The sequence below is a fragment of the Armigeres subalbatus genome, chromosome 2, assembly GCF_024139115.2.
Source record: "Armigeres subalbatus isolate Guangzhou_Male chromosome 2, GZ_Asu_2, whole genome shotgun sequence".
Classification (NCBI taxonomy): Eukaryota; Metazoa; Arthropoda; class Insecta; order Diptera; family Culicidae; genus Armigeres; species Armigeres subalbatus.
The window spans coordinates 374,166,860-374,188,716 of record NC_085140.1 but is presented as its reverse complement, the minus strand read 5'-3'; the positions used below and the strand labels follow the sequence as shown (position 1 = coordinate 374,188,716).

The 21,857-nt window shown below is 41.9% G+C and overlaps 1 protein-coding gene across 5 annotated transcripts in view; it reads right to left on the bottom strand.

The window, feature by feature from the left end:
• The window catches only part of LOC134213100 (epidermal growth factor receptor substrate 15-like 1), an 84,812-nt gene that overhangs the window by 44,369 nt on the left and 18,586 nt on the right, over positions 1–21,857 (bottom strand). For 4 of the 5 annotated variants that reach the window (XM_062691702.1, XM_062691705.1, XM_062691704.1 and 1 more), the window contains exons 3-7: positions 5,797–6,033; positions 4,860–5,723; positions 4,637–4,786; positions 4,488–4,577; positions 3,766–3,807 (exon numbers count right to left, since the gene is read on the bottom strand). In XM_062691702.1, coding sequence (XP_062547686.1) covers positions 3,766–3,807; positions 4,488–4,577; positions 4,637–4,786; positions 4,860–5,723; positions 5,797–6,033 — 1,383 coding nt within the window. The remainder of the gene's footprint in view (positions 1–3,765; positions 3,808–4,487; positions 4,578–4,636; positions 4,787–4,859; positions 5,724–5,796; positions 6,034–21,857) is intronic. The other variant, XM_062691706.1, reaches the window with a different exon arrangement.

Sequence of the window (21,857 nt, the reverse complement as noted above, 5' to 3'; positions counted from 1 at the left end):
ATCACTGATCGACGTACTGTTGGTGAGACCGCTGGTACAAAGCCATAATGCTACGATTCCGGACGTATAGATTTGTGTCCACGGCGGACATAGCAAAAATGTGCCGTCAAATTTGATTGCATCTCGACGATACCCTTTACCTAAGATATTCTGGAGAGAATCCCCGATCAAACGTTTGGTCCTAGAATTGACAATCGTCACCTATGGCACCGCATCTGCACCCTACCAGGCTACCAAGAGTTTAGTTCTACTCGCCGATGACGAAGGAAAGGAGTTTCCTGTAGCAGCCGAAATAATCAAAAACGCCTGCTATGTGAACGACATTTTGTCTGGTGCCAACACACTCGTCGACGCACTCGAAGCTCAACGACAAACTGACGACGTTGGGAAAGACAGGATTCCCAATCTACAAGTGGTGTTCCAATTCCGATAAATTTTTAGAAAGCATCCCGAATCAAGACCGACAAACACCAAAGCCATTGGAAGACTGCGACATCAATCAAGCCATCAAAGTCCTTGGCCTTCTATGGGACCCAACATCCGACGAGCCACTCCTGGCTGGAGACATATATCCAGTAACACAGCAACCGACCTTGGACGAAGCGAAGAATTTACTCCGAAGTAGCAAAACTCATCGACCCGTTTGGATTATTTTCGCTAGCCATCGTTCTCGCCAAATTGCTAGTTCAGCAGTAGCATTGCTACATCATCAGCCAACAATGGATCGAGCTACGACAATCGTTACATTTGCTGAAACAGTTTTCTATACCACGCCGAGCGAGCATCGATTCCGTGCAGTTCGAGCTGCATGGATTTGTGGACGCCTCACCCAAAGCACATGGAGCGTGTCTGTACATCAGAACCCGATGGCACAGCCACACCAAGACTGCTGACCAGCAATTCAAAGGTGGTACCTCTTCATGATATGATGATTCCATATAAGGAATTATGCGCCGCTCTTCTACTAGCGAGATTAATCTACAAGGTGACTTTAACCATCAACATCAGATTTCAGCAGATAGCGTTGTGGTCGGATAGTCAAATTGTGTTGGCTTGGCTTCAAAAGCATCCTAGCCAACGTGAAACCTTTGTTCGCAATCGCACAGCAGAGATACGAAGGTTAACTGGAAGCTACCAGTGGAACTACGTCAGAACTCGTCTCAACCCGACGGACATCATTTCGAGAAGCCAACTACCAATCTTATCACGAGCAGACTAGTGGTGGGACGGTCTCAAGTTTATCAACGAACCGATCATCGAGATAGAATCGCCAGACGAACTTTCCGACAACGAGTTGCCCGAGCTAAAAGTGACTACAGTGACTACAGCAACAATCATCGAGGAAGCACTACCAGTATTTGGAAAATAAGAGTCTTTCCGCAAACTACAACGAATCGTCGCATGGATTCTACGCTACGTGACTAACTTGAAGAGGAAGACAACTGAACGAAACCTGAAAAAATGGTTAACCATCAGCGAACTTCGCCATACGTTATTGGTTATCGTGAGAGTAATTCAACACATCGAGCTGGGCGACGAGATCCAGCGTCTTCAATCAAACGTACCATGCAAAAAAATAGGACCTCTCTTCCCGATTTACAGCGACAACATCTTACGTGTAGGTGGACGCCTCAGTTATTCACGTCTACCTGATGAATCGAAGCATTAATTTATCATGCCACACACGAGCCCTATGTTGATACGAACGATACACATCGAGCAGCTTCACGTCGGACCTGGAGGGTTATTGGCAACAATTCAACAGCAGTTTTGGTTAACAAATGCCAGATCTACGACGATACGCTAAATTAGCAGGTCATGCATAACATGCTTCCGAACGAAACCATCACATCCGACGGCGACGTCACGCAACTAATGGGAGAATTGCCAAAAAAACGAGTTTGTTCTTCGCCTCCATTCAGCATCACTGGCATCGATTATGCCGGCCCTATCTTGGTGAAGCAGGGATCGTACCGACCAAAACAGATTAAGGCATACATTGCAGTTTTTGTGTGTCTAGCGACGAAGGCCATCCATCTAGAGTTGGTATCTGACCTGACTACCAACTCGTTCATCGCAGCGCTTCGACGATTCATCGGCTAATGTAGATCACCTTCTGAAATCTATTCGGACAACGGAACTAATTTCCATGACGCAAAAAACGAGCTACATCAACAATACGAGCTACTCCGTCATCAGACTGACATCGACCGTATCATCCAGTATTGCCAAATAAACCAAATAAAGGAAATCGAATGGCACTTCATCCCACCTGGAGCTCCAGAGTTCGGCGGCTTATGGGAAGCTGTCGTAAAATCAACGAAGACTCATCTGAAACGAATAGTAGGCAACTTGGTTACTCCTTTTAGGAGATGAGTATTGTATTGCGCGAGATCCAAGCAGTGTTGAATTCTCGCCCACTATTTGCAGTTTCGAACGACTCGACAGCCCCCGGGAGGGGCGGGGGTTACACCAGCTCACTTCTTGACTGGTCGTCCCATTAATGCGATACCAGAACCATCGAAACACGACGCAAATATCAACCGACTATCTCGCTGGCAGCATTGTCAGCTCATGCGAGAACACTTCTGGCGAGCTAGGTCCAGAGAGTACCTGACAAGCCTACAACCACGCAAGAAGAATTGGACTAAGATCGACAACGTGAAACCAGGAATGGTGGTACTTCTACACGACAAGAATCGACCGCCGTTTCTCTGGAAACTGATAATTTGGTTCAAGTTGTAGACATTTTGAGTGAAGGATAATGTAGCCAGCAAACGTCCTGCGAAACGCATAAATTTTGGTCCAAAAAAAATGGAAAAATGTTTTTAAGGCTGTATGAATTGTACTAAATTTGTAAAACGAAGTTCAAAAATGCAGCGTCCCCCAGATTCCTTGAAATGGGACTTGTTTTATACAATTGTTATGTTACAGAACAATTTCACAGAACATTGTACGATGATTAAATAAACTTTTTTTTTAGCTTTCGACTGTTTTATTAGGGACAGTTTTGGGTACTTTTGGATTTATTGATCGAATCGGGTCAACTGAAAACTATCTAAAAGTTCATTTAATCATCGTGCAATGTTCTGTGAAATTGTTCTGTAACAGACCAACTGCCCTTTTTGCAATTCTGAGCACAATCGAGCAATCAGCACCATTCCAGATCGAATGAGTGACGGAGGTGTATTTTCCTATACATTTTGGCAAAAATCCCCATACAAACTTCAAATCGATTGCGCCAGCTTATGCAACAAGCGATTGAGCTGAAATTTTGAGAGATTGATTTTTTCACCAAAAGACACAATCCTGGGGGCTGCCCCGCGGAATCCGACAATATTTTTTTCCCCATACTAAGCTGGGCCAGTCTAATATTCACTCATGCAAAAATCACGAGTAGGGTTGAGTAAATCGTAAAAACTAAACTGAGGATTCGTATAGAAATTTTGCATGGGCAGTTCACAGCGCGCATTTTTGCCTACTATGCAGGACAACGTCTGCCGGGTCGACTAGTTTTCAAATAATTTACAGTTCGAATCTGTAAATAAAACTAATTAATCTCAAGAGCCCGGTGATAAAGTAAAAATGTTTCAATTTCTTTGCCAATCATTTCAGTCGAATTTGTTCATCCTTAGCAAAAGTTGTTAGACTCTGATCACAATTACTAACCTCTAACCCTCTTATTTTGTATTAGACTAACAAAATAACTACCAACGAAGGAAAACTAACATAAATAAACAGAAAATAAAATGAACCATAACTAACCTGCTCCCGGGCACTAGCAATGGCGGTATCTACCTCAACTTTCTACAGGAGATTATTCGCATCACGTGTTTTATAGTTTCGTATTTGTTGCGATGTCCACAAGATGCAGTTTTTTATTATTATTAACAACACACGCAAGCACCGTTGTTATCAGACAGATAGAGAGGGACGAGGAAGAATGGAGATAGTTGCAGTCCGAAATGCATTTCGTTTCGATTCGATAAGCCAACCCGGTACACGATAAGTAGTAGGATGTTGATTGAACACACGTATACCGCGATAGGGATGAAATTAAAGTTTAGGAGTTAAATAATATAAATGCATAAATGCCCGATTATTCTTATTTTATGATAAATGGCGAGAGATTTACTCAACAAACATTTATCGTAATCTGGAGCTGAAAACGAGAATGTTCTACTTTTTAAGTTAAGTAAACCGTAATATTTAGCTGCATGCGGTTAGAAAAGTTAGTCACTAAATTTTTCTAACAATTGGTTAGTCATATTCAATCCGTTAGTTTATTTGAAAGCGATCGCATCTAGTGAGGTTATTGACTTGTGGTTATCAATATGAGCGAGCCTTTGGTTATCAGTTAGATGGGAATGTGTAAACTGTGTAGCAAAAACTGATATAAATAAACAAGTGAATAAATAAGCACTCGGAAAGAAAATAATCGAACGATCGCTTTCTGATCATCTCTGCAAGGGACAATGACCACTTACCTGGTTCTTGAGATCGTCGAGCCGTTTCTGTGCTTCACCCTTCTGATTTTCCAATTGCTTTAGTGTCGCCGTCAAGGTGTCCAGTTCGCTCTGTTGAGAAAATATTATTGGTTTATATTGGTCTATAAGCGTAGAGAACGGACGCTCACCTGTAAGCTTCGCATTTCACCATTTTTTATTCGAACGTCAGCTTCTTTCTGGGCAACTTCCTGTTCTAACAAGCGCCTCTCTTTGGCTAGTTCTTCGATTTCTTTGGAAATCATCTCCAGCTCCGGGTTGTTGTAAGTCGGTTTGGGTTCCTGAATACGAAAAATCAATACGACAATGTTGACAATAACACGTAGAAGTTATATAATCGAATGTGTCACTCACCGGTGCGGCGATGAGCGAGTTCTTCCTTAGGCTGGGTGGCACCATATTCGGGGCCAGCGCCTGCGGCGGATCAATTCCTTTTTTAGCTCGTTCCACGAGCCACATCGCCAGGCAGAACTCCTCTAGTCGGAGCTTACCGATCTGATTGGTATCGCATAGTGCCCAAATGTGTGCCAGTACGTTCTGACCGAGACCGGACTGGATGAACACCTCTTTGATTTCGTGCCCAGAAACGAGCCCGTCCCGATCCATGTCGCTTTTGTTGAAAATTTCTTCGTACCGGCAGCGTTCCAGTGTGCCGACTACCCAAGTATTTCCGGCAGTTGCCATCGGATCCACGGCGCCGGTTGGAATGAGTGGAACAAGTGGTGCCGGTGGAACGATCGGCGGCGCAACGGCTCGGTTAACCGCTGGAAGAGGTGGAACGACTGGCGGTGGTGCAATGTCAGTGGGAAAGTTCGCTACAAAACCTCCGTCACCTCCGCTGCCGAAGGCATCAAAACTTCCGTTGGTGTTGCTGGTGGTGTTCTGAGCGTTTCGCTGAAGCTGTGGCGGTAAAGTTGCTGGAATGGCTCGTTTGTCTAGTGCTTCGTAGACCAAATGCATTGCTACGCAAAATTCGTGCTTGTCAAGGCTTCCATCGCGATCCTGGTCGGCTAGGTCCCAGATTCGGCCTAGTGTGTCGACCGGCAGTTTCGAATTCATCAACGTATTGCGGACCTTTGCTCCCGGCAAGAGGCCATTCATCGGTCCGAGTGATTCGAACAGCTGTTCATACTGTTGCCGCTTTTCCGGCTTCATCGACCAATCCGTGTTCTCCGTGGGTACCAGTTTGACTTGAGCGGGAACCTTTGGCAGATCACCCTGGGAATGGAAAGATGCTCGATTAGAAATGCATTGCATAGGCTTGATAACTTGCTGTGGATAGAACACTAACCACTTTGGGTGGCTTCGGCAATTCATTGTAGATGTTCTTGATGTTGAATTCTGATCCCTCCTGTGCCAGCCCGATCAGCTTCAGTGCCACGAAGAAGCCCTCTTTAGTGAGAAAGCCCCGACCGCTGGGATCCGATTGGTCCCATATACGGCTGAGGACGACATCGCTTAGTCCGGATTTTTTAAGAAATTTGGCCGCATCGAGCGCTCCGATTTCATTGGTTTCTTTCGGATCAAGCTGGAATCATAGAGAGAAGAAGTTTATTAATCAAAGACAATGTGATGGTATTATATTGACTAATGCAAAGGCCACTCAGGCCAGTCGGAGTATATGAATACATGAACTACATTTGGCACGAACATTTTATTCTATTGAACAAATTCTTCGTCGATGTTCCCATTTTATTAATACGGGAGTTCAACAAAGCACAAGATTATAAAAGGTATACTCGAAGGGCAGACCTGCGTAGATGATGCTGCTTTATTTGACCAGATCAATACTAACTCAAGACATTCGATACACTCACAAAAAGCTTCGCATTATATTCATGAGTTCACACAAGGATTTTTGCAATGTGGATAGCGAAATGAATTCCATATTTTCGACACATAGGGAAACGGTTCGGCACTTCATCCCTTCTTCTTCTTATTGGCATTACATCCCCACACTGGGACAGAGCCGCCTCGCAGCTTAGTGTTCATTAAGTACTTCCACAGTTAATAACTGCGAGGTTTCTAAGCCAGGTTACCATTTTTGCATTCATATATCATGAGGCTAACACCGAAGACCACTTTATCAAGAAGACTGGCAGCTCTGGCATTTTTCCATACAAGCGGCCAACTTCATAGCCGGCAGAGCCTCTTTTGAGTTGAAGTGGTAGCTTGTTATCTGTGTGGTAGTGATCTTAGCTAGCTGAAGTAAATGAGTTCTAATAAAGGTGCGGAGGAAGTCGATGTCTGCTAGTGTTAGTTAACTGTCAACAAATAACTTTTAGGGTACATTTTTTCCACAGTAGGGACGAGTAGAGTTCTACTCTAAATTACTTCGACATTGACAGATACAATACTTTGCGATCTCTCTCGCAATATGTCACAAATTTCGTCATGAAGCGTAAAGTTTGTATGTACAAATCGCCAGTACCAATCAATTTACATTGGCCATCCACGATTATGCCCTTCAGATAATTGCCTAGCTTCTGGCTATTAGTCAACCAGCACCACGAACCCTCGCCGCTTGGTTCAGTGGGTTACAAAATTTCTCTTTAATGTTTATTTTGCTGGAGGTCTACCAACACAAGCAAACGTCGATAAACCCCGCACCTTTATTATTTGCAATGGAATGTAGCTGTCAACCCACGAAACAAACCACACGGAATCACAAATCAGCTCAGTTTTGTACAGGCAGAAAAATTTCTCGTAAAACTGAGTTTGAAACAAAAAGAGTTTTTCGTGGCAATTCAGAAAAAAACACAAGGAACAAATTCGGAATTATTATTTGTATGAACATCTCGCATGGGCAGTTCCTTAGTACTTAACACCAATCAAGGGAGAAAGAGAGTCAGAAAACTATCTGAGTGTAAGTTAAAAATTGAGACTGTTTACTTAGTTGTATATGCTTTAAACATGTTTCTTTGGGTTCTTATCTGTTTGTCTACAAAATAAAGTGTTGTGATTAAAAAACGAATTTGAACCTATTGGAACCTTTGAAACATCAAAAACTGAAAAGCCATAAAATGATTTTTTTGCCTAGGAAAATTATTAATCTGTCTAAATTCTGGCTTGCTCCAAGGTAACATAATCACGGCTAGTGAACCAACATTCTCAATATTTTCTGTTTTTTTCTATATATTAACATCTATTTTTGTTATCTATTATCTGAATTTTCTCAATAAATTATTGGTTGGTTGGTTGGTAATGGCTGGTTTCCTACTCGCCGCTGCCAGCATCCAGGCGCTAACGTATATGTGCAAACAGCCAGCATGAGTTAACCACCGGATATTTGTATGGGGAAAAACATATAACGCGGGTTTTCTCAAAGTTAGGAACTTTTCAAGTAAATAGTTTTACTAGTTATGTACACGCCCGTTTTAAATCACTCAGAGACAGAGTGAAATTGTATTGACATCTCTTTTTTTCTGACGGAAATCTTTCTGATGGAAAAACGAATCGGAAGAATGGTTCACAGCCTAAGCCTACTACATATTTTTTGTTGAAGGTGCTTTATTTTGAACCTTAGATGCCTTTCGCCATACTGATATTCAGCAAGTTAACTCCTAGCGTGCCGCTGTAAGCACGCACAAGGTGGGTGATTCATTTTCTACGATGTCTAGGATAGCATAACCTTTTCGAACTTTTGGCTTTTTAGGCAAGGTAATAATAAAAATAAGGAAAAACTAAAGAGTAAATTGTTTCAAATCAAATCAGAACACAGTATGCAGTCGAGATGTAAAGGAAATCAACAGGTCCGTACGGAAATTGACATAGAGTGTGGTACTTTCATCAATTCTTTTTTTTTTTTTTTTTTTTTCGAGAGTTGACCAGTTGTAGTCTTAATAGACTGGTATCTCGGCTGGGCTCTCCATGTGATACACAATACTAGCAGACGACTCAAGCTATGTTGCTCACTAGGTCACTGCGGCCTGGGTTTGTATTGTGATCATACCGATACATTATTCTTTACCTCTACAGTCTGTCAATTATAAACCGAACAAATAATGGAAGCTCAACATGTACATAGATGTTTTCTGAATAAGTAGTTAACATGTAAATTTAATTATTAGTTACTTGGAGCCGACATTCAATACCTAATAGTAGTCTATGTTGACAACGGGTGGTACTGTTGCCATTTCCAAGTAACAATTTCGAATAAAGATGTAATGATATCATTCTGGTAGGGTAGTTTCAAAATAGATTAATTTAAGTACTATTGTAATAAATGGACACATTGAAGAGCTTCCCTTATTTTAACACGGTTGAGTATCGGATGTTTGTCAATACGTCGTCGAGTTAATTGTATCCTATCAGTCACAGTAATGTCATATGTTAAAGTTTCAGTAGTCTAATAGTGATCATTATACAAAATTTCTGTCCAGTTGTTCCGTAATTGCTTTTTTTTGGTCAAGTTCTATTCCCTTTTCTAATATTCAAATTCAGTTATTCAGATTCAGGGTATACAATATTCAATATAATAGTGGATGAACGCATCATATGGTCTATCCTCATTTCCGTAAGTGGTCAAGTTATTAGTCTTGTAGCAATAATAGTGGTACTAGTTATTCTCTATCTTGTGAGTGCAATGGTCTCAATTAACTATTCTAAACAGAACTCTGTCTCTTGTCTTTCTGTCCACCGATGGTAATCTATTTATTTTCGTTTTTTATTATTTATTTGATATCTTTAAATTTCAGTCATTTATTTTACTATCGGTCATTTATTTTATTATAAGGTAAAGGTCAGCGAATTTGGCTTAAGACGAGAAACACTAAGTCATGTCCCCTATATATCCGCTAATTTTTCTAACTAACCTAATAGAAGGAAGAGAGAAACAGTTTGTTTTGCGTTGATCCATGCAGCTAGAGAGACTAAAATAAAGATTATCGAGAAGATATAATAGATACATTCACTATCTCCAATGCCAAATTAGTAAATCTACAAATTCTACTTTTCACTACTAAAATTCTACTTCAGCTATACGGGTACAAAATGAATTATTGTTAGCTACTACTACAAGTATAAATAGATGTATGCTATTTGGATAAGCGTTTGTTTCAGGGTCTTGTTAGTATTAGAGTTATGTTAGTTAGACCCCTACTGAGCCCTGCCGGCACCTCCAAATTTACCAATAGGCAGTTGTTGTTAGATCGTGCGACACTAACCATTAGTTAACTTGGAGGCATGGTACCTCAAGTGTTTGGTATAACTGTTGACCTTATTTAAGTAAGATGTGATAAAAGTTTCTCTACGGAGCTTATTTTCAAACCATTACCATTAAAATAATAATATTCTTGTGAAGGAGATATAAAAAATGGAAAAATATCTTAATTTTTAATTTAGTGTTGAACTTAACCTTTGTTTGAAAAAAGTACTCTATTGAACAACAAAAATAAAAATAAAATAAAAATCTTTTTAAGACACTTGAAATATCAACGTCAAGCCCCTTATCCATGGACAGTGTGTGGTACTTTCATCAATTCAAGACCAAACTCCGAATATTATTCGGCTTAAAGTTATGCTGATCTCATAAAATTGAAATACGTTTAATCTCAGTGTACTTCTCGAGAGTTTTTTCGAAGCATAATTTAAATGTGGTTTTCATATATTTTGATTGAACGTGTAACTGACTATACAGTGTCAATTCACTCACACAAACAAACATAGTACCACCTCGACTCACCGACAGCGCTGCTAACAGTGTCGCCCGATTTCAGACTGTGTTGCCAGTCTTCTTGATAATGTGGTCTTCGCTAACACGATGATACTTTTATGCGCAGGGAAGTCGAGACAATTTCCAATCCGAAAATTGCCTAGACCGGCACCGGGAATCGAACCCAGCCACCCTCAGCATGGTCTTGCTTTGTAACCGCACGTCTTACCGCACGGCTAAGGAGGGCCGGAGGAAATTCCTCCGGAAGTTTCTTCAGAAATTCCTCCGGAAATTGCTCCAGGAATCCCCCCGGAAGTTCCTCCAAGAATCCCTCCGGAAGTTCCCCTAAGAATTCCTCCGGAAGTTCCTCCGAGAATTCCTCCGGAAGTTCCTCCAAGAATTCCTACGGAAGTTCCTCAGGAAATTTCTCTCCTCTAGAAATTCCTACAGGATTCAGTAGTTTCCAAGTCTACAATGGTCAGGCAGGAGGTCCTTCGTGGACTAGTTGGTTAAAAGCACCAGTCTATCAAACTGATGGTCGTGTGTTCGAGTCCCATCGAAGGAACATAATATATTTATTCACATCTGAGTTTTCGGAACATAGTAAATTATTGTCAAACTCGGGTGATACAATACCCGGAAGATAGGCAATTAATTTTGATTGAACTGCATATTTATGATATATGGTCGGGGTTCAGCCAAACCGCACCAAGCGGCTTTTCGACTGACTTGTGATATTTTGTTCGTACAAGGACAACGAAAATAATTTCATATCAATTTACATTTGCATTTAGGATACATTTGCAGTAGGATATCCTCAGTTATAAGGTTGAGGGATGTTCGATGCGATTTGCGATCAATTAAATCTGCTAAACGAAAGTTTGAGCAGAAAAATCGCTAATTTTTCGATGGCGCTTGGTGTGATTTGGCTGAACCCCGACCATATATCACTCGAAATTGATATTAAAATATACTTAGTATACGAGAAAGGCAAAACCTATTTTTTGTACCTCACACATACCATGTACTGAAATCGAATAATTCAGTTAAAATGCGACTTAGTAATGAACATTAAATAATAAATCTTAGGAATTTTAAATGTGAATTGACGAAAATTTATTTTTCCCCGGTGTTGTGACGAGTGCCTTCATCGGGGCGCCCCCTGAAAGCTTAGAAAGCCAAGTAGGAATATGTGTGAGGAGAATGAACGAGATAAGGCAAACTGTCAGAAAGACCGTGATAAGCGATAGGCATTGCAAGTCATTGTTTTGATGGTGATGCAGATTACATGCACGATTATTAAAACCTAAATAAAGTAGAACTGTCAAACATAAAAGTTATTGTGAATTAAAATTACCAAGTACGAGACCAATTCTTTGAGCTGATCTCATCAGGGCAAATTGATGAGTTTTGCTGAAAAGACCTCCGAAAAGTAACCCCACCCGTAGCAACCCATAACAATCTCAAAGAATTGTTCACCACGTCGGTGCCAGCATGCAGCAAGGATCTTTGTTCGCCAGACTCGATCGAAAACCCGAGCGATGCAAGATGCGGTTACCAGGCGTTCCCAACCCACTGGTAATGATGGTGCACAGGAGCAATTGAACGACACGGAGTCAAGCGGTGAGTTCGAACCGTCGGTTATTGATATCGAGCACGGTGATGATCACGATTGCGCGAAATGTACGCGGCCCAACAACGCCGAGTTGTATATGGTAAAGTGCGGAGATTGCAAGCACTGGTACCATTTCTCGTGCGCGAAAACGGATAAAGCTACAGTGCGATCCAAGGACTACATTTGTGCGAAATGTCTGTCGAAGGTTCCCCTGCCCCCCGCCGGCTCCAGGACCGGAGGATCCAGCGTTTCAAGTTTGCGAAGAGCCCAAGTCGCCAAAGATCTTCAGCGGTTGGAGGAAGAAAGGTTGCTGGTCGAGAAAGCTATGACCGAAAAGCTGGAGAGGGAGAAGGAATACTTAGCCCGAAAGCATGAGCTGCTTCGTCAGCAGGACGAAGATGCGGCAAGTATGCGGAGCGGCCAAAGCATTCCAAGTCAAGCGGGCAGTCGAGAGAAGGTTGAAGCCTGGTTCAAGAAACAGCAGATATCCTGTGGATCGAATCGTCTGGACATCCATGAAGCCCCATCAAGTCAACCCGCAGTACCAGCTGGGACATCAACTCCCCTAGAAATCAGTGACGTCACTGATGTTGTTTTCCAGCGAGCTGCAGCTGGAGTCACAGAATCGATACCCCGCACTACCGACAGCATTTCCGTCGGAGATAGCCCAGGAGTGGAAGATGTAAATCAACTACCAGATCTGCCGCAACGAAATGCAGACCGACAGTCGAATGACCCTCTTCTACCTATGGTGAACATCCAACCGTTCATTCATCTTCTTACCGAAGTCGATCCTACGAAGTCTGATGTTGCCCCGGTTTCAAACCCTACGAAATCAGGCACGATTCCGAAGATCTCTCCCAGGCTGATGGGAAATCCTCTACCGTACGCTGTATGGCAGCAACAGACGAGTGAGCTGCAGCGCCGAGAGCAACGTGAACGGGAACTCGTTCTGCTTCTGAAGCGTGCCGAGGATCAGCGAGGACAGGATAGACAACGTTTGCAAGACATCGAAGCTATTCTGCAACGGCAGCAAGACGTCGAGAGGCAGCATCAGAAAGAGAACGACGTACGGAGGAAACGCGAAGTGGACCTAGTCAACCGACTCAAGCTTTACGAACAACAGTATGCTCTGGAACAATCGAGACGAGATGAGGAGAAGCAAAAGTTCTTGGCGAGGGAACAGCAGCTGGTTGAGCAACTGGAGTTACTGCGTCTGCAGAGCGTGCAACTACCGGCAGCGGAACAGGTCGAAGAATCTCTGATAGCATCCGGCCAACATGGTTTGCCCGTGAGTACCAACCCACTCACGGCTCCGGTAAGTGACCTACATGTAGATGGAAGGAACAATGTAGAGCAAAATAGACCGATTAACCAGAATAGCAGAGTAGGGTCACCCAAGCGCAATCTGTAACTCCAAAGCTAGGGCATTCTGTAGTAAACTTGTTAAGACAGCAACAGTTCGCCTGAGCGGCTTTGAATCCGCCTATCAACAACCGGTGCTACTGGGACCTACACCGCAGCAACTGGAAGCAAGGCAAGTCATCTCGAGAGAGCTTCCTGTATTCAGCGGCGACTCCGTCGAGTGGCCGCTTTTCATCAGTACATGTCCTGAATTCCCGGTTTTCCCCCTTTTTTCCCGGTGACTTTAATTTCCCATCTTTTTCCCGGTTCGGTGGCCACCCTGTTTTCCCGTAAAACATGGTTCTTCCGTTGTAAAAATCTGAGAACATCGACAGGGTGTCTACTCATTCGTAAAAACAAAATTCCCTGATTTGTCCAGGTGCTTTACAATAATTTCCAGATCAAAACAAACTATCCGAATATAGATTTTGGCAGCAAAACAGTCAATTCAAACAAGTAAACACAGTTTGACCCGATGTTGTCACCCCTCGATTCGCCCATTAGAGGAGCGTGAGTATTTAGAATGTCTGGCGGCTACACACATTCTTCATCAGCAATTGTACTGATCAAGTGAGGCTGTGTGAGCTATATGCTAATGTGGACGTGTACCATACACATGTGGAAATGATGGCTTGAGAAATGGATTGCGAGTGATTTGACTATGCGTCCAATTTGGGAATCTCGAGATCGTTCAGTAGCCGCTAGGTTGCGAAGGCCGACGGAGGTCCTTCGTAGCTTAGTTGGTTAAAGCACCAGTCTAGCGTACTGTAGGGTCATGGGTTCGAGTCCCATCGAAGGGAAAGTGGTTACCTCCAATACATTTTCCAAATCAATATCTTCCACATAACGTACATATCCACATATGAGTTTTCATAACATTGTAAACTCCTAAAATGTTTGAAAATTTTACTGGTTCCCTTTATACTCGTAAATAATAACACAAACAACAATGATTTTCATTAAATAACTTTCACCGTCTGTGATTAATTATGCAATATTTCGAAGTGCCTATCAAGGCTTATCATAAGGCTTTTCGACTAGAAATAATGGGTACCGTTAACGCCGTAAATAAAAATATCTTCAGGAATTTCATCGAAAATTTCTACATGTATTCATCCGAAAATTCAGGGATTTCTTCGGAACATCCTCCAGAAATGAATTCATAAATTCCTCGAGGACTTACTTTAGATCCTGTACACCTCCGGTGGTGCAAAAGGCCGACTTGAAAGATCTCCATCCTGAGCGTTACCAGGTTAGATTTCGTTCGACTTCTTTTGTTTCTTTATTGAGACTTCGCCGCCATGAGCCTCTGGGTATGCCTCTGCTGCGATGTCCTGCTGGGTTCCAGTCTAATGCTTGTTTGCAGATTACGTTTCCGCCCCTACGAAGAGTGTGGCCGACGCAGCCCCACTTCCGATCCCGAATTTCTGTTGCTATCGGGCTCTGGTGACAACGACGATGGAGCCCGTTGTTTGAGATCCAGTTGTGAGGCCACCAGGCCTACCGCAGGCATCTGTTGATGAACACCTGCAGCCGTTGAGTGTTCTCCACTGATACACACCATGTTTCGCTAGCGTATAACAGCACAGATTTCACGTTAGAGTTCAAAATTCGTATTTTGGTGCGTTCACTTATCTGCCTGTTTTTCCAGATATTTCTTAAACTCGTAAAGGCAGCCCTTGCTTTCTTGAACCGTGCGCCTATGTCGATATTGGTACCTCCGTCTGACGCCATTTGGCTACCAAGATATTGGAAGCTTTTAACATTCTCCACTGGTTGCCCGGCTACTGAGGAACTGGAAGGGGTCACCGTGTTTTCATCCAACGATTTGGTTTTGTTGACGTTGATGACTAAACTAGCCGTTGATGCATGTCAGGGCGCCGTTAAGCGAGGAGTGCAACGTCATCAGCCAATTCGAAGTCGTTTAGGTGCTCCATGGTTATAGGCTGCCATTGCAGCCCGCGGTTTGGTTCACGGTCAATCGCACCAGAGTCTCGTCGATGAGGAACAGTAACGGTGATAGAAAACATCCTTGCCTCACACCAGCTACGACCAGGATAGGGTCGGACAAGACCCCATTGTGCAGCACTCTACACAAGAAGGCCTCGTACTGTGCCTCGATGAGGTCGATGATTTTCGTAGTGAATGAATACCAAATAAAGGGACCCTTGAAATTCGTTGACCTGCTCCAGAATGATGCGGAGCGTGACAATATGGTCCATACAGGATCTTCAGGCACGGAATCCGGCCTGCTGATGCCGGAGAGTCGCATCGATCTTCTCCTGAATCCGGGCTAGGATAATTTTGCATAGAACTTTGAGAACGGTACACAGCAACAATATGCCTCGCCAGTTATCGCATACAGTCAGATCACCCTTTTTGGATACCTTCACTAAGATACCTTGCATCCAGTCGACCGGGAAAGTTGCAGTGTCCCAGATATCACGAAATAAACGATGCAGTAGTTGAGCGGATGTCATGGGGTCAGGTTTGAGCATTTCGGCTGATATGCGATCGACCCCTGGGGCTTTTTTCGATTTCATGCTTTGGATGGCAGTTTGAATCTCTAGCAGTAATGGAGCTTCGGTATTGACGCATGTTATACGTCGGATCCTAGGCACATCATGCCGAGTTGATGGTAGCCTGGTTGGCACTTGAAAAAGTTGTTCGAAGTGCTCGAACCAGCGTTTCAGCTGGTCAGTTGGGTTGGTCAATAACTGATCATTCGCGTCATTCACAGGCATCGTTGCATTCATCTTCGCCCCGCTTAAGCGTCGTGAGATATCGTAGAGGAGGCGAATGTCCCCGGTTGCGGCGGCTCTCTCTCCTTCGTCGGCCATATAGTCTGCCCACGCTCGCTTGTCCCGTCGACATGAACGTGAAGGAAGTCCTTCTCGAGAGCCGAGTATCGTTGACGGGCTAAGACTTTGGCTCCTTTGGTTTTTGATCGCTCTATCGCGGCTTTGGCGTCCTCGAGGAGCACCTTCGAAAATGCCTTGAGAAAATTCATCGTAAACTATACTTTGTAGATTTCCTGAGATACTCATTCGAAATTTCTCAGGAATTCCTTTGGATTTTAATTCGACAATTTCTTAAGAGAGACTTAGAAAACTTCTCAAGAAATTGTTCCTGAAAATTATTAGGGAATTTCTTCAGGAATACAGAAAATCATTTGGAGAGTCCTTTGTAATTGCTTTACTGGTTTCTTTAAAAATGAGTTTTGTAATTCTCTCGGGATTTTTTTTAATGAATTCCTTTGTTTGAAAATTCCTTTAGAAATTCGTTTGGCAATGTGATAATAATGCTAATATTTCTCCCGTTCGGGTGACCAACATCTAAATTGCTTGGACTTAGCAGCCAAAGATCCGCTACTATATTCAGTACTGCATAAAGTCATGATCGTCATAAGACATAGAGCAAAGCGCCTTTTTCTATCGAGCCTCTTTGATCAATTTCGCTTGAAAAGCAGCCAAGAGAGGATGTTGCGCCCTGTTTAAAAAAAAAATAAAATATTTCAGTAGATAATGCAAAAAATAATGACTAGTCGATACATAAAAATTTTGCGCTGAATTGAGTTCAAACGTCAAAATAAATCAATTGTTATGAAGTTCGATACTTTAAATGGCGTGTACCTACACAGCCTTGGAAGGATTTAATAATTAGGTACACTGGGCAACTTTTTTTTTTATTCGAGATATGCCACATTTGTAGTTCACAACCTCAGCAATCGTCTGGTAACTGGTGTTAGTTGATTAATTGGAAAAAAAATCTGAGATTATTTGGTCTCATACTTTTGCCAATAGCTCCAGCTTTCTTTGATTTCAATTAGCTGTCACTACCAGGAACTTTTTTCATCTCAATATATTTTAACTACTCTCAATAGATAACAGGAAACAGAATAATCCTTTTCTTCTTTGTTGGCATTATTTCCCCCGATAGGACATAATTTAGGGGCCTTCCTTAGCCGAGCGTTAAGGTGGCTTGTTTTCGATTCCTTGTTAGAATATTTTCGGATTAGAAATTTTCTCGAATTCCCTTGGCATAAATATTTCATCGTGTTAGCCTCATGATATACAAATGCAAAAATGGTAACTCGGCTTAGAAACCCCGCAGTTAAGAACTGTGGAATTGCTAAATGAACACTAAGCTGCGAGGCGACAATGTCCCAGAGGGAGATGTAATGCCAATAAGAAGAAGAAGGACATAATTTCATCTCTGACATGACTGCTGCTCATGCTATGCAATGTTTCAAAAAAAATTTCGTACTTAATCCTTAATCCTTCGCTACTCTGAAAGCAGATCTGATGTGGACTCGGATCTTACTCTTCAATGTTGATAGTTCTCGGAAATTGTATGAGATTTTTCCGAAAGATTTACTTTTCAATGTTATTATTATACACGTAGAAGAGAATAGCAAGATTTGGGACAAGATGACTTTCCTGAGAACTTTATTCTTGAAAACGGAATAGCATGGACATAAAGCAGAAACGTCAGAATTTTAACGTCCACGCAAAATATCTACGATTGTCTGAAATCTTAAATATGTTTTGTTATTTTTTCTTCAGAAAAATATATTAAGCTCTTTTAGTGGAATGTATTAAACCGTCTAAGACGAATTAAGTACTCTCCAATTAATTCCACCAATTATTTTTGATATCTTTGCAGATACGTATTTCGACCACAACTGTGTGGTCGTCTTCAGTGTCTCGTACTTGACTCGACTTAAGTTAATAAGTTAATAGGTCGAGTCAAGTACGAGACACTGGAGACGACCACACAGTTGTGGTCGAAATACGTATCTGCAAAGATATCAAAAATAATTGGTGGAATTAAATGGAGAGTACTTAATTCGTCTTAGACGGTATATTTTCTTCATGATGTAAACCAAGAAGGAGGCTATAGTAAAGCTTCCATTACACCAATGTAACAATTGAAGACAATAGTTGAAATGCATAAGATTTCAAATTCTTCTTTCACAACCCCCACAACACAATAATAATCCTGTGCAGCTTTGGAGCGGAAAATCGGAGAGAGCGAAAGTCTCAATGAAACGTGGCGTAACAGCTTCGGCCCACCACAAAACACACAACCTGGCGCTGGCAGTCAGCAAGAGGCATTGGGGGGAGGCGTCGGGTGAAAGTCTTTACCGTAGTAGTTGGCATGGGGGCGAGAGCGCGGCAGGATGATGCAGAACGGTAGCACTAAGAATATCAATAATATCGATTTTCCATTTGGGAGGAGCGGATTTTTTCACGCTGTTGCCTAAAATACTGATGACTGCGGCCTTCACTAACGGATCACTTGTTAGGCTTAGGAAGGGCGAAGAGGACGAGTGCGCCAAGTGCGATGTTGTCGACGATGTAGGCAAAGGTCAGTGATGCCAAATGCTATATGGCATAGAAGCACTGCGAATTACGACTGATGTTCAGTTATTGGAAAATTATTCAAATATTGCGTGCATGAATAAAACTTCTTCCAACAAATTCAAAACTAGCTTCTTGAAAAAGGGTAATGATGCAAAACGGTTGTTTTTCTGGTGCAGGTTTCTTATCTCTGAAAATTTAATGTAATGCCTAAAAATCGCTTTACTTATTTATTTATTTATTTCAGGAAATCGTAACATAAGGCTATAAGCTTTTTCAATTGCTAACAAGTAATACACACGTACGATAATCAGACTTCATGTTTTTAGTTTTTTCCCTCATCTAACTGATTTACACTGCCAAATGCTGCTTAAGGTCCCTTTTAAAGTTAAACATTGAAACGTTAGACTTTATATTTAGAGGCAACTGATTCCAATATTCCAATAACGCCTCGAGCGAATAGCGATTGAGTTAGATGACTATTTAGCGCTATGTCACCTTATTTTGGATTCGAGAATACTGAAAACACGTCATAAGCAGTGATAGTGAAATCCGCTTAATAAGTATAAGGTTCCGTGAGCTAGACCGTTAATGAAGACAGTGTAACCACGTGTAAATGCTGTTCTGAGACGCAAAACTGATTCTGTCGATTAGCGAAGTTTATTTTTTCTAGAATTCAGAATTGTACACTTTTTAACACTTTTCGTGTAAGGCTAGAGGCTAGACATTTTATTGCTGATATGCTACGGATGGCCTAACTTATGTTGCCGTTAAGATGTGACTTCGAATAAATGGCGAAAGCTGAGCGATATATTATCGTAAAAATCGGGTGAGCCCGTTTGAGATAAAGCTATGAATCGATATGCAGGTTTAATCTAGACCCCTCCAATTGAACTTACTTATTCCCGGGACACCAAGATCCTGTTATTACAATTTTGAAAATGTCTCTATAGTAATCGTCTTGATATTCATATTGGTATGGTCCAGGTCGATTCCAAAACTGATCACTTCTCCGCGGCACTTAAAACATGCTATGAGAAATTTGATTTTTTTATACAGTGTAAAGCAGGAGTGGTCAAACCAAAGAGTTACAATCAAAATATTGACTATTTTAGGGTCAACCTAACATTATTTTTGAAATTATCATAACAAATGATACAACAATGGTTTCTTCAGCAAAGTGCCTCAAAGTTGAAAAAGGAACAACTTTTTAGAACATCATACAATGATAGAATTAGAAATATATGAGTTAAAAAAAATATCTCAAAATGTAGTTCGACACTCTATTGCAACTAACTTCAAATTAAAGTTTGAATAATAAGCTTTGACTTTCCTGAACACATTTGTTCCAAAAATATCATCTTCAAGGTGAGATGAGCCGGCCAAGGGCCAAAATTCTCGTTAATAAAGATAAATAATAATATTTTTTCCGTGCTTCCCTAGGACCGTACACAGCGCTTCTGGTAGTCGGTAAACCGATGAAATGCAAATTCCCTTGAATCTAGAACCCTAGAACACATTGGGATCGCTTTTTAAGCGGATTTTTCGGATTTCGGATCCTATATCACTCTTTTTGTATGAAGTATCTGAAAATTTTGTATGGATCGTGAATCTAAGCGTTGCGTTATTTATGGGTGTTCCCTTACTTGTTATTCTTAAACCCTTTCAGGACGGATGGGTCATATATGCCCAGCGTTTTGGATTGGATTGGTCAGCACATACGAGATGCTCAAGGTACTCCAAAACGTTCTGGAATTCAGCCCACGGTATCTACCAGATCAATCAAGGCTTTTACAATGTCCTCATCGGTCGGTTCAACCCCTAAATATGTTCTTGAGTTTAGTTCACAGTATCTTCCAGATCAATCAAGACTTTCTAAATATCCTCATTATCGGTATTTACCCAATCCGGTGTAATAAGCATATGATCCTAATTTCCATGAACATAAGATCCAATGTCCAAGGTGCTCCAAAATAATCTTGAGTCAAGATGCACAATGACAATAAGGTTAACCTGCGATTTGTTCTGCGTACACGGATGGATGATCAAGTACAGTCAAACCTCCATGAGACGATGTTCTATGACTCGATTCTGGGATATTTTCTGGGTTACTGTGATGGTCCCTTCAAATAGCTCTCCAAGGATTTTCTCTTCCATATCTCGACATTTCTATGAGTCGATGGTCCCTTCAATATAGACTAACAGAGGTTTAACTGTAGTTCAACCGTCACGGTTTCCAGGACGTTTTGTTGAACCTAAAAGGTCTGTAGTAGCTTGTATGAATAATGATTGAAGTCATATCAACTCAATGAACCTACTGGGACATCATATCATACACCATTCAGAGGTTGGTTCATTCGATAGAACACATGATCCGAGTTCTAAAAAGGGTCTATAATACAACCGATCCTCTATAAGTCCCTAATGAAAGGACCATTGACTCAAGCATACATTGAGATGTGGAATAGAAGTTTTTTGGAAAATTGTTCGAAAGAACCATCAGGGTAACCGAGAATATAATTTTAGTCCAGCAATTTCAGTTAGTCGATATCGAGTCGAAGAGCATCGAATCATAGAGGGCCTATTGGTGCTTGTAAAAATAATGAATGAAATCGTATCGACTCAAATACCGCGCAATCAAATTGTTGAACGCCGCCTACAAGGAGCTCTCCCAAATGTAATGCCGTCGACTAGCACCAATTGCAAGGGAGTTCGTGGGGCAGTACCAGGCGGGTTTTATGGGCGAACGCTCCACCACGGACCAGGTGTTCGCCATTCGCCAAGTACTGCAGAAATGCCGCGAATACAACGTGCCCACACATCATCTATTCATCGACTTCAAAGCCGTATATGATGCAATCGTTCGGGACCAGCTATGGCAGCTAATGCACGAAAACGGATTTCCGGATAAACTGACACGGTTGATCAAAGCAACGATGGATCGGGTGATGTGCGTAGCTCGAGCTTCAGGGGCATTCTCGAGTCCCTTCGGAACGCGCAGAGGGTTACGGCAAGGTGATGGTCTTTCGTGTCTGCTATTCAACATCGCTTTGGAAGCGGTTATACGAAAAGCAGTGATTAACACGAATGGTACAATTTTCAATAAGTCCGTCCATCTATTTGGCTTCGCCAACGACATACATATTATGGCACGCAACTTTGAGAAGATGGAGGAAGCCTACATCAGTTTGATGAAGAGGGAAACTAAGCGGATCGGACTAGTCATCAACACGTCAAAGACGAAGTACATGATAGGAAGATGTTCAAGAGAAGACAATGTGAGCCCACTACGAGTTTGTATCGGTGGTGACGAAATC